At 38.9% G+C, this 12388-nt stretch overlaps 1 protein-coding gene across 2 annotated transcripts in view; it reads right to left on the reverse strand.

Moving 5' to 3' along the window:
* Positions 1-3694: 3694 nt before the first annotated feature.
* LOC133122174 (vesicular glutamate transporter 1-like) overlaps positions 3695-12388 on the reverse strand; it is a 32674-nt gene continuing 23980 nt past the window's right edge. Inside the window, exons 2-14 of one of the 2 annotated variants that reach the window (XM_061231975.1) lie at positions 11988-12240; positions 11163-11281; positions 10937-11051; positions 10605-10692; positions 10383-10469; positions 9558-9700; positions 9076-9225; positions 8535-8667; positions 5423-5533; positions 4737-4864; positions 4232-4301; positions 3892-4047; positions 3695-3834 (exon numbers count right to left, since the gene is read on the reverse strand). In XM_061231975.1, the coding sequence (XP_061087959.1) occupies positions 3695-3834; positions 3892-4047; positions 4232-4301; positions 4737-4864; positions 5423-5533; positions 8535-8667; positions 9076-9225; positions 9558-9700; positions 10383-10469; positions 10605-10692; positions 10937-11051; positions 11163-11281; positions 11988-12240 (1693 nt within the window). Of the gene's footprint in view, positions 4048-4231; positions 4302-4736; positions 4865-5422; positions 5534-8534; positions 8668-9075; positions 9226-9557; positions 9701-10382; positions 10470-10604; positions 10693-10936; positions 11052-11162; positions 11282-11987; positions 12241-12388 lie in introns of both variants that reach the window. The other variant, XM_061231974.1, reaches the window with a different exon arrangement.

Genomic DNA, 12388 nt, shown 5'->3' on the forward strand with positions numbered 1-12388 from the left:
TGTTGTTGTTGTCATTGATAATAATAGCCTTCATCATCATCATAATAATAAAATTATAAACAGGTCCTTGGTAAGTCCTCTGTTTTTTCTTGCTTACAGGGACTACCACTGGTAGACATTTTTGCTTTGCATGTATATTTGCACAATTGTGTTGTGTACACACAGACAGACACACACACACACATATCTTCATGGAATGAATATTCAAAAGACTGTAACAAACGATGGTAAAGATTTAAACTATGCTTACTTGCAACATAGTCCAATGCCATAAAAAAAACATCATTTGGTTATGATACATAATCCAATAAAAAAATCTGACAGTATTAGTGTTCTTTTACATTACCATTCTGCCCCTGTGTATTATTTATGCAAGATCAACACAGAACAATATTATATACAGGCCATTAGTCATAACATGAAGGACAGTACATTTAAAACTAATAACATGGAAAATGACATTTAACCTAATGTGCTCCTCCTTTGCAATTGAAAGTGATAAGTCCGTAGTATAAATTGGGCCTCATGCAAGAACCACTCGTACAAACAAATTTGTTCTTAAATCGGCTAAATCTCTTAAAATGAGTGATTTTCTCTTATTTTGAATTTTTTCAGGTCCCGACCTGACAAGTCATGTAAACAAGAGCCTTGCACACAGAACAAATGCAGATCAAATATGAATCAAGATTCAGCAATTGGATTGCTTATTTCTCATGTTTAAGAAACTTATTTTTGTGTTTAGGAGAAAAGAAAGTCAGCCATATTATTATGTTTTGCCAGAAACGAATGAACCACAGTCTACCAATGAAGTATCAGTCATCCCTAGTGCTTGTTAATCCTATTGGCCATGTATCCGACAGAACCCACCTACAGTACCGTATTATAACAGACATCTTAATTTAGGATAGTTAGGAGTGTGGCACGCTCCTGTGAGCCTTTAGTGCATGAAAAAAGTAAGATAAATGTATGATAAGAATACAAAAGTGTTCTTGCATGCGGTCTATTGTTTAAGTGACTCTGGTCTCCATCTTATTGGCTGTGGGATCTGTATCACTCATGCAAATTGCATCTATACATTGCAACAGGATGTGATAGAACACACATACAGCCATTGATGTAGACTCTCTATTCTGACGTTCACTCCAACTAGGACTTCTTCGGTCTTATTGAGACTTGCCACTTCCTGATGGATTTCATAACAGTGATAGGTGACACCTTCATAAGAAAAAATTGTGCTTATGCAGAGGAAAACAGGACACACTGCTGTGCTGAAAATTGAGGAGGCAGAAAATGTCTTGACCTATTGTTAATAATTTTCCTGGTTAAATAAGTGTGCCAATGATCTGAATAATCCATAGGGAAATAAATAGGGAGTTTCTTTCTTCACATCATGTTAGGGAAATTGTATGATAAATCAAATTTCGAAAAATCTGTTTTGATAACCAAGTACACTTAAAAAAAACAATATCATGTTAGCATTCAGCATCACCTGCAATAAAGGCTATCTACCAAAACATGTGCTTTAAGATTGTGTAAATAACTGTAAAATCTGTGTATTGCAGATCGTCACCATGCAGAGAACATATATCCACTATTTAAAATAATGTTGATTGAATTGGACACAATTTAGTGATGCAAAGAAAAATAATTGTATTTCTTGCAAAATAGCCTAATTGAGGAGAACTGGCTTTACTTGAAGGAATTTTGTGAATTAAAACAAATGCACACCAATAATCAGTTTTAAGGCAAACTATGCAGAATTTATTTCCTTGCTTCACTCCTGTGTTTGCACACACAAAAGATGTCTACGCCCCTTTAGCTAGCTGTCAGTAGCTTTGTAGCTAGCTCCATTGCAGACTACCCTGTGCCCATGCAAAAACATCTGCTTTACTAGTCGCTTTCCACACAAGCCATTTTAGCTAGATATTTAACTGGAGTCTTTTGGATTTAGGATCTCCCTGCCCAGGAGAGGAAACAAGAAAGTAGAATCTCCCAAAAATATAAGCAGTAGTACTGTGCAGTGAGCTATCATGGCCAGCCAGCTGATGTACAAAACTTAGTTAGCTGTAGAATTTAGTTAGCTTATAAAGTGACAGCTAATTAATGTTACCAAATGCCGGCCAGCCACTTGGTTAATGGTCAACCACCAAGACTAATCTCAAGGAAAACCCAGCTCACCACTGTGGTAGCCAATCCATACATCATCATAGTAATGACTGAGCATGGTTGTTTCATTATATTTTCAAGGAGAAAATCCTGCATAGTATTCCTATGAGACATTTTCTGCCTCCATGTTTTCAACTCAGTAGTTGCCACTGAAAGGACAGTGACTAGCTTCAGGTACTTTTATGCATGACTGCCTGAATTAACAACAAAGAAGGAGTCGAAAGAAACCTAAACCACAGATTATCTTTGTTGTGTGTTTGTGTTGGTCGGAACATTAATATTACATACTGTGTATACCAATGCATTGTAACAGATAACTACCTGACCTCAGTGCCCCGGCACCCCTGTTACATGTCATCCCTGTTATATGTCACCTGAAAAAGTGAAGTGAACTTCAAAAAACAAATATTATATGATTATATTACCAAATGCAATCAGTTTATTTGATTCTTTCAGAGTGGGGGTTATTCTTTGTTTTTTGTTTTTTTACCCCCTATGTGAAATAAACAGTTTCAGATATATTTTGGCTGCACATTTTTTATATTCGGATAATGGATTGTAAAGATTTCACAGTTACACATTACTTTCATGTGATCAGAGACCTCTGTGAGAAATAAATGTGTCAATCTCCAACAAAGCCTTCAACCATAATCACACTATTTAAATACACTCTTCATTTTATTTAATTTTGAAGAAATAAAAAAGGATAGCGTGTTGTAAAGGCCAAAATGAAAATGGAACCTGTTTTAAATCCATGTTGATTTGTATAATTTTATTTACCATTATGGCCAAAGAATTTGACGTAAATTGAATCGAGCCTTGTCAGCACGCTATGCTATGCTATATTATGCTATACTATGCTATCCTATGTGTGCAGCACAGGTCCAAAACAGCACCTTCATAGCCAGGTATGTCTGTTCCACACCAGGCAAAAACCTTTTTTTTTTGTTAATAAATTAAATGCTCTTTAAATTTAAAGAGTATACAGTTGACAGATACTGTAAAACAGATACATTCTTAAACTGGAAACAACCAAGCTGGGCTTGAAACAATATATATTCATAAAGACAAATAGAATGTTGGCTCTGGTATGCTAAAATACACTGCTCTGATCCTGCAATGACACATACAAATTCATCCTCGCATTCATACATACTATATCTTCACTCACAAACATAATATACACATACACACATTTATTGTATAATTTTATAAAGGGGGTTCATTGTTCCCTGTTTTATCACAATTTCCCAGTATTATATTCAAGTCACCCACTTTCCTTTGGTTGGACTGCTTCTAATTTCATTCTACAACTCTCCTCTCTCCATCTTGTACCTTCCACCTCTTATCTCTTTCTTACCTCTTTCATACCATCTTCTTTCACCCTGTAGCCCTCTTCACTCTCTCCCCATTCCCTCCCAGTGCATAGCAGCCTTTGTACCTAGTGTTCCCCCACTCCCTCCCTGTTCTTTCCTTACTATATAACTGCCCTCCTCTGCCCTTCATCCCCTTGCCTCCCCCACATACTCTATGTTAGCTCCCTCTCTTTCTCTCCCCCATAGAGATAACTATTGGAAGCTTGTGGCTGCACATACTCCTCAGTTTTATCCCAGTCTGTAGCCCACCCTCCTCCCCCTCCTCCTTCTCCTCCCCCTCCTCCATTAGGGTCTATGCTGGGCTGACTCATTGCTCCATACTGCCCCCCTCCTCCATTAGGGTCTATGCTGGGCTGACTCATTGCTCCATACTGCCCCCCTCCTCCAGAGCGATATAATTCTTCTGTTTCATGAGCTAGTTCATCCTCATCCAGGATACCACACTTTTCATCACTGGTGGTCTCTGGCTCTGCCCAGTCCTGCTTTTCTCCAGAAGCAAAAATACCTGAGAGACAGAAATTCTTATCAATGTTTAAATTGATTTTGGCTTGATATTCATATTTGAATTTTGGAACAAGTTTGATTTAGGTTATTAATGAGGTATCAGCCAAAGTGGAAGTACAGTAAAGGTGTTAAGGAAATGTACAGCATGAAATGGGTGAGATCAGAGAAATATAGGAAATACACACCATAGAAGATAACCCCTCCATAATGCACAAGAGAAGCTATGAGAAACACATACTGCCACTCCTCCCTTGTCTGAAGCCAGGAAAGAAAACAATGGAACAAAAATAAGAGAAAGATTGAAAGAATGAGAAGAAATGGAAAAATTGAGAGAAATGGAAAATAGGCCAGAACGCAGATTAATTTACCTACTTGACAAGACACTGTAACACATAATCACTAAAACACAGATAAGCTATAAGACAGATAACAATACACATTCAGAACAGGATATTGCATAGGGGTGTGATTATAACATTTTTGTTTTTTTCTCCTTGGTAATTGGTCAGGAATATTATAGGAATATATTTGTGTGCTTTCTGTGCCTGTGTATAGGTGGACTAGTTAAAGGTAAAGTGTCATTAGTATTGTATTTATCAGATTGTTCAATGGGGCAGTTTCCTTTTACCAGAATAACTTGATTTCACGTGTACATTTGATGTGTTGACGTGGTGTTCAGTTGTTCTGTACCTTGTGTTTGGTCATGGCACCAACTATGAGTGGGCAAACCATGCCTGATAGAGTACCAACACCGTTGGAGATGCCCATGAGAATACTAGCATATCGAGGAGCAATGTCCAGGTGATTCACATTGAACCCTAGGAAAGGGACACAGAAAAGGAGTTCATGCCATTTGGATAACCTCTGGTAGAGTACACATAGACATTGTATCAAGTCTTGAACAAGAGATTGATAAGGTACATGCTGCAATAAGTACTGAAAAAATCCCAAGGTAAATGAAGAGATATAGACCTTGCATTTTTATTCATATGGTCCTCTATCAAACCAAGAATGATGATTGAGTTACAGTGTACCATCACCATATGGCCATTTGGAATACACCTGCCAAAATTACATGAAGGACTGAAGATAATTCCATTAATGCCCACAACAAAGTCTAGCATGAAACATCAGCAAATAGGTACGACTTCAGAAAGCTGTAGTCTGATTAGCAAAGTAGAATGATGTCCATAAAACAAATATTCAATGTCACAACTACAATGGCATTAATTTGTGTTATTTATTGTTCATCTGTCTAATTTTGCTCTGCCTTTGTTTGGCTTTGCCTGAGTTACAAATGTAAATACTGTATGTAACTTTTAAATTCTGCCAAACCAGTAATTCAGCCAATGAAAAAGAATATCACCCCATTTTACCTGAGATAGCAAATCCACTGAAGCCAACAGCCAGGACCAAGAAGGTTATAGCTACACCCCTCGTGTGAGAAAAACCAACAACCAACAGAAGGGTGGCTTCCATTCCAAACCCTGGAAAGAGAGTGGAGTAAAAAAAATGTACACAACAGGCAAATGGTCAGATACATCTACAAGCTACTGAAATTAAGTAGAGTAAGAGGTTGATAGAAATGAGAACATAGCAAACATTATAATTATCCAAACAAATGTTGGGTAACACTTTATAATAATGATCCCTTATAAGTTATTTATGACCTATTAGTAAATCATGAACTATGTGTTTCATATGTTAATGTTAATCAAATAATTTACAAATAATGTAAATCTCTCTCTTAGTAACTCATTGTTTACTAATCATTTACACATATTTTATTAATGATTAATTCATGACTTGTGCGATGCTTATTTCATGGCTTGTGCATGACTTACAACACATTAACAAATTATTTCTTAATAATTTACAAATGTGTTTAAATAAGTTAATGATTGTTTCTTCATTAACTAATAACTTATAAATGCCTTACAAGGGATCATTATTATAAAGTGTTATTAAACTTTGAATGCCCTGATTATGTCCCTTAGCACATTTCACCTCAATTAGATGCTTTTGGTAGCCATCAACAAGCTTCTGGCAGAATTCAGGTTGAATATTTGACCACTCTTCTTGGCAGAATTGGTAGAGTTCAACTAAATGTGTTGGTTTCCTGGCACAGACATTGTCCTGTTGAAACACTCAATTATGTCCAAGTTTCAACCTTCCAGCTGATGGTTTGCGATTATGCTGAAGAATTCTGAAGTAATGCTCCATTATTCTGTCCACTTTGTGCAGTGCACCAGTTCCATTGGCAAAAAACAGCCCCAGAGCATGATGATGTACTTCCTTCCTGTCTCCTATAATTCTACTCACCTGTCCCTCATTTTATGTTTGTTAGTGATGTATTTAAACCCCCGTTTCTGTATTTCATTTCCAGACGATGTGCTTCCGCCTTGCTCTCCAGCATTATTTCCTGTCTGCTTACCAGTGTATCGACCTGTTTTGTTTTCAACCACCGCTTCCTGGATTTCCCGTCTTTGACCCGTTGTGTTTGGACTCTCTTTGATTTACCGGTTTGTGCTTTCAGATTTCCACTTTGTTTATCTGCCTGTCTGGATTTCCCTCTCGTTTTCTACCTTCTGCCTGTGACCTTGACTACTCTCTGGATTACCTGTATCAGTTTGCCTGGCTATTGGACCTCTGGCTGAATTATCACTTATCAACTACCTGAACTCTGTTAGACCTGTTTGCAGGTTCTTGACGCCCCACCTGTTTATTCTTCTGCCAACTCAATAAAGACTTCAAACTTTATTCCTGTGGTCTTGCTCTTGGGTTTCCTATTCTGAAGCCTGACAATCCGACCATTACACTTCCATCCTCCAGAATGCTTTTTCTTTGATCATATGATAAGACACAAACTTTAGTTGAGCATAAAGGTGTCGATTTAGAGCAGGGGCTTCTTTGTTGGATGGCAGCCTCTCAGTCTATGGTAATATAAAACTTGCTTGGCTGTGGACAGTGACACTGGTGTTCCAGCAGCTTCCAGCTCATGGGAGACCTGTTTTTTGGTGGTTCTTGGATAGCATCTGACCATCCAGACAAATTTCCTCTCAGCTGAGGGTAACATTTTGGGTCTTCTTCCAGACCCTGGCAAAGTGACTAGAGCTTGTACTTAGGAACAATTGTTTGAACTGATGATCTTGGAATCTGAAGTTGTTTAGAAATGGCTCCAAGAGACATTGCTGACTTCTACACTTCTGTGAGGTGTATGTCAATACAATGTCCCAGAAAAAGAAAAGTTGTAGAAATCATTGAAAGCCCAATTCTACCACCACATACATGTCTGTTATTAACAAGAACCCGTGGTATATTGTGGATATTGGCATAGCTAGTGGGGTGGTTAGGCACGATGTGAAGCTGAGTGCTGTTACACCCCCTATCTGTGCCAATATCCACGATATACCACAGGTTCGAGTTCCATAACACTTTTATACACTGGCACCACATTTATCTCAAAATTTCATTCAAGAAAGACAAGACAAACTTTAAATGAATGTATTTTTAATGGAACTATGTTTTATGGTAAATGTATTCTTCCACTGAACAGTAGTTTATTGGTTGCTAAGCACGATATGATGACTGTTAGTGAGCAATAATGTATCCCCACTCCACTAACTAGCTAACGTTAGTAGGAATAATGTATCCCCACTGCGCTAAGCTTAGCTAAGCAATGCTATTGCAATGATGTATCCCTACTGAATTAACGTTAGCTAGCTTGGTAGTTTACGTTACACCAGACGATACTGACACACACAAGTAAATCGTTTTTGTTGTAGACATTTATCGTAATGTGCAGGTATTGAAATAACTCTGTGTCGTTATGAGTCATAATTTGCTTCGCAGGGGTTTGGTGGTCTTGCTGGTATTTTGATCCGAGGATGTTGCATTACATTTATTTTTTTTTCGTTCCTGGTCCTTTCCAAATCAAAGGACACTTTAAAGTCACTCATTTTATTTTACTTCACTTTGGTAGGCTATTAGAGGCAAGATAATGATAACGTTACGTTATGTTCATTTTGATTACAATGCAGATAACGGTGATCTACAAACGTGGAGTAATTTTAAGAGATGTGTGACCATTCCATTTAGCTGTGCGTATATCGTGGATATTGGCCAAACCAATCTGTTGTGTGAATTAAAGTATGTAAACTTTTGACCACAACTGTATATCATAATTAGTACAAAGCTACCAACTGTGCCCAAAATAAATATCTACTCCTTCAGTGAGTGTTTCAATTTGTTTATAATTATTTTATTATGAAGTACTGCCATCTTTCTTCCCACAGTAACACTGCTAAGTCTTTCATATTCCCCTCTTCCAATGTACTACATCTTCATTCACTCAGAACTGAGTTGATTCTCTGATCTCTCCTATACAGCCATTTTCATTTCTCATTCTTTTCTCATATACACACTTTCAACCAATATATTTGTAAACCATTCATCCCCATCCTGGTGTCTTCCCAGCTCTTCCCTTACCTCCACAATTCATGAGTTTCCTGACATTGGTGGTGGTCATGATTTGATGCGCCCTCAGGTAGTCAGCCAGTTGGCCCCCAATGGGCACAATGATTGTCATTACCAGGTGGGGTAGGGCAGACAACAGTCCCACCTTTGAGAGAGAGAGCAAAAGTCATGGGGTGGGAAAGAAAGGATAAAGGATCTGACTTATTTATCAAAATACACGATTAATAATTCTTCAATTACTTTTGTCTTTTTTTCTCCTAAAATGTCCTACAACTGATTTTAGGGAGCAATCTTGTACTGAGCTCCATTTAGGAATTTTCATGGGAAATTATTGTAGTATCCCGACTAGTATCCCAGCCATAAGTGCGACCCATCTCTGTGTCAAACTCGGAGAAATCACTCAAGGAGAGTTCAAAAACTGGGTCCTGGTTACCAGAACACATTCAATCAACAGATGTCATAACATTTAGTGTCCTAGTAAATAGAAACTGAATACTAATTAACACCAGCATTAGACATTGTTCATGTTTATGTAATGTCTTCTCTATGTTACCTTGCTGATCTCAAAACCAAACACCTCTTCAAAGTATGCCGGTTGACTAATTAGTAGGAGGTAGAAGGTCCAGCTACGGCAGAAATTAGCCACAATAATGGCATAAACTGGCATGGAGGTGAAGAACTTTTTCCAAGGGGTGTTGAATTTCTGGAAGGAAAAATAATAAGAGACAGAATATGTTTTCAAATGGTAAACTGCTCAGCCTCTCTAAAGCATTTGACACAGAACACCACCGCATTCTGCTGTCTCTCCTGACCGCAACTTTCAACTGCTTTGCTTCTTCCAAGAATTTGTTGGAACATTATCTTATTAAAGTAAAGAATAGTTGGCAGTACAGCACAACATCTTCAGACATTTTAGACTAATATTGTTTGTTTACAGACTCCACATTCTTTTCAGTGTGCTCTGCTGAACTAGTTTATGGCCTCTAAGAGTGGGGATAAAAGGAGGTGTACAGAGATTGGGATAGAACTGTGCACCTGGAGGGGGTTCACCAGGCCCGCTGACTCCCCAATGCTCTCCTCTATATATTTTCTTTCCTCTTCTGAGATAGTAGGATGGGCTGCTGGACTCTCATATGACACCAGGATCCAGAAGAGGTACCAGCAAATCCCAAAACTGCCTGGGAGAGGGACGGAGAGGGGGAGAGGAGGGCAAAGAGAAAGAAGGCGCATGTAAGATAGAAGATGACAGAACACACGAGAGGTAAACAGAAGAAAGTGACATAATAAGGGTCAAATGACAGAACACAGATCAGTCAGGATTAAATACAGGATTAAATAAATACAGTATATGTGAGACTAACCTCTGTTAACATAATTTATTGTACAAAAGTACTGCTATTACTACTTTGCTCTTCAAACAGATTAATTATGAGAATGTAATTGTGCATGCACAGGATTAAATTATCAAAGTAACTTTGTTAGAGGAAAAGGTGAATTAATGAATATCTGCTTGCTTAATGCAAGCAATATCTTTTTTTAAATTGCTGTGACCTTTATCCATGGTTCTCCAGCTGACAGAGAATTGCAGCTTCAGGCCAATTAAGCTACTACAAAGTCAGCCAGACTTGACAGAGAAAGACTGACACTTCAATGGATATATTTCAGAAAGTCATTTCACTCTGAGGACTATGATGGATGTTCTTTGATTTGGAAACCTACCCTAAAGCAGATGCTCTCTCTTTATCAGATAATTATTAATATGGATATTAATCAGGTTAAATATGGAGAAAAGCTATTTATTGTGATTATTAAATAGTCATTTGGATTGTCTCAAGATTTTGATGGACTGGCGTGACTAACCGTAGACATAGAATACCGAAGACCAGCCGGTGTACTGGACCAGCATTCCTGCTAATGGCATGGCTATTACAGCTCCTGCATAGGAACCTTGAGAAACAAATAGATCCAAAAATATGAAATGGATAGCATGATCAACAATACAGACAGTTCCACCGCAGAAAACAGCAGAGGTGGTATTGGCTATAATCTGGACATTTACATAGCAAATTATTGATAACTAACCACAAAATGCTGTCGTAGCCAATCGACTTCTTTCAAGAGGGGGGGCCCATTTGGCCCAGATTCCATGACAGGCTGGGTATGATACACCCTAAGAGAGAGAAGTGTGGAACAGAAAACCAGTGTCATTGAAGGAGCACCTTGCCCTTGACCACTGATAAACTATGGAAAATGAAATCCTGCCTGACACAGTTACACAGTGATAATGAAGTGAAAGGACAGAAAATGCCTGAGCTTTGTGTCAGCGTTACATGTTAAATCCCATCCAGATGCACAGGATGCACAGCTCTGATGCACCGTACAGTGGAAACCACAGGCTCAGGATTGCACAGTACCTCCACAAGTCCCTGACATATCCTGACTAGGATGACGCAGCCAAAGTGAACTCGTGCTGCTGATGGGATCAACATGTTGAGGATAGAGGTGGCCACTATAGCGAACCCAAACACTCTGGGAGAGGAGAAAGAGAGCAGGGGAGACAGAAGGATAATAAGAAATGATAGGTGTGATAATGCTATGAATAGATCAAAGACCTAACGATGACAGTGAAATGATGCTGACCTGTTGGCTGCAAATTTCTGACAGATGAACCCGCCAGGAATTTGGGTAACAATATATCCCCAGAAGAAGGAGCCGTGTATCATCCCCACTGTCTCGGGATCCCATGTGAATTGTGCATTCTGTATAGAGAATCCAAGAGAGATGATACAGTCCAACACGAGCAGAGCCGATTGTAAAAAAGAAAGAAAGTGAATTTCACGACATTACATTACATTACATTAATGGCATTTGGCAGATGCTCTTATCCAGAGTGACATACAGTTGATTAGACAGGAGACAATCCCTGGAGCAATGCAAGGTTAAGGGCCTTGCTCAAGGGCCCAACGGCTGTGCAGATCTTATTGTGGCTACACCGGGGATCGAACCACCAACCTTGTGGGTAGCTTGAGTTGGTTAAATCATGTTGAGTATGCAGCTGGTCTGTACTAGTCAACCAGCTATCAGCTGTTTCAAAACCTAGCCTGAGCTGTTTTTTTTCACCAGGTAAGTATTCACTTTTGTGGCTGACATTTTTGTCAGTCCTGCTTTCATGGTGTTTGCAGGGTCACTCCTGTATACTTAAATTTGTATCATACAGTTTATGCAAATGATTATACACACATAATTACATTAATGGCATTAATCAAGCTAACAGGGCTTTGATATATTTAACATTTAAATACTCATTATCACATTTAATGAAGAAATACCATGTCATTTTAATTAAGCCAAGCAGAGCTTTAAACAAAAATTTCATGGATGAACAAATCACTCAATATAGACACTATCAGGTTCAAGGACTGCTGTCAATAACTCACAACCCTGTTTCCTTCTCATTGGACTTACCACCAGCACATGCTTGTCCCCTTTGATGATGGTGTGGTTGTTGACCATACTGACAATGGCCACTCCGAGGTTGCAGCGAATGCCAAAGGAGATGCAGAAGCCAATGCCAGAGAGGATGGCTATGATGTAGCGCCGTGGCAGGCCAAAGCAGGTGCAGTCCACCACTGGGAGCTCCTTCTCCGCAACAAGCTCAGGCCGCCCTTCTGCCGACAGCTCGATCGTCTCGCCATTTTCCTGACGCTTCTCCAACACCCTGATGGAGAGAGAAGATCAACACGTGCTCAGTGAGGTGCTGGCTATATGAGGAAGGGTGTACAGTAGTGGAGAACTATAGGTGGCTTAAGGCAGTTAAAAGTGCAGCATCTCCAAATGAAAGAGTGAGATAAAGTGAGTACTTACAA

This window comes from Conger conger, chromosome 2 (genome assembly GCF_963514075.1).
Source record: "Conger conger chromosome 2, fConCon1.1, whole genome shotgun sequence".
NCBI lineage: Eukaryota > Metazoa > Chordata > Actinopteri > Anguilliformes > Congridae > Conger > Conger conger.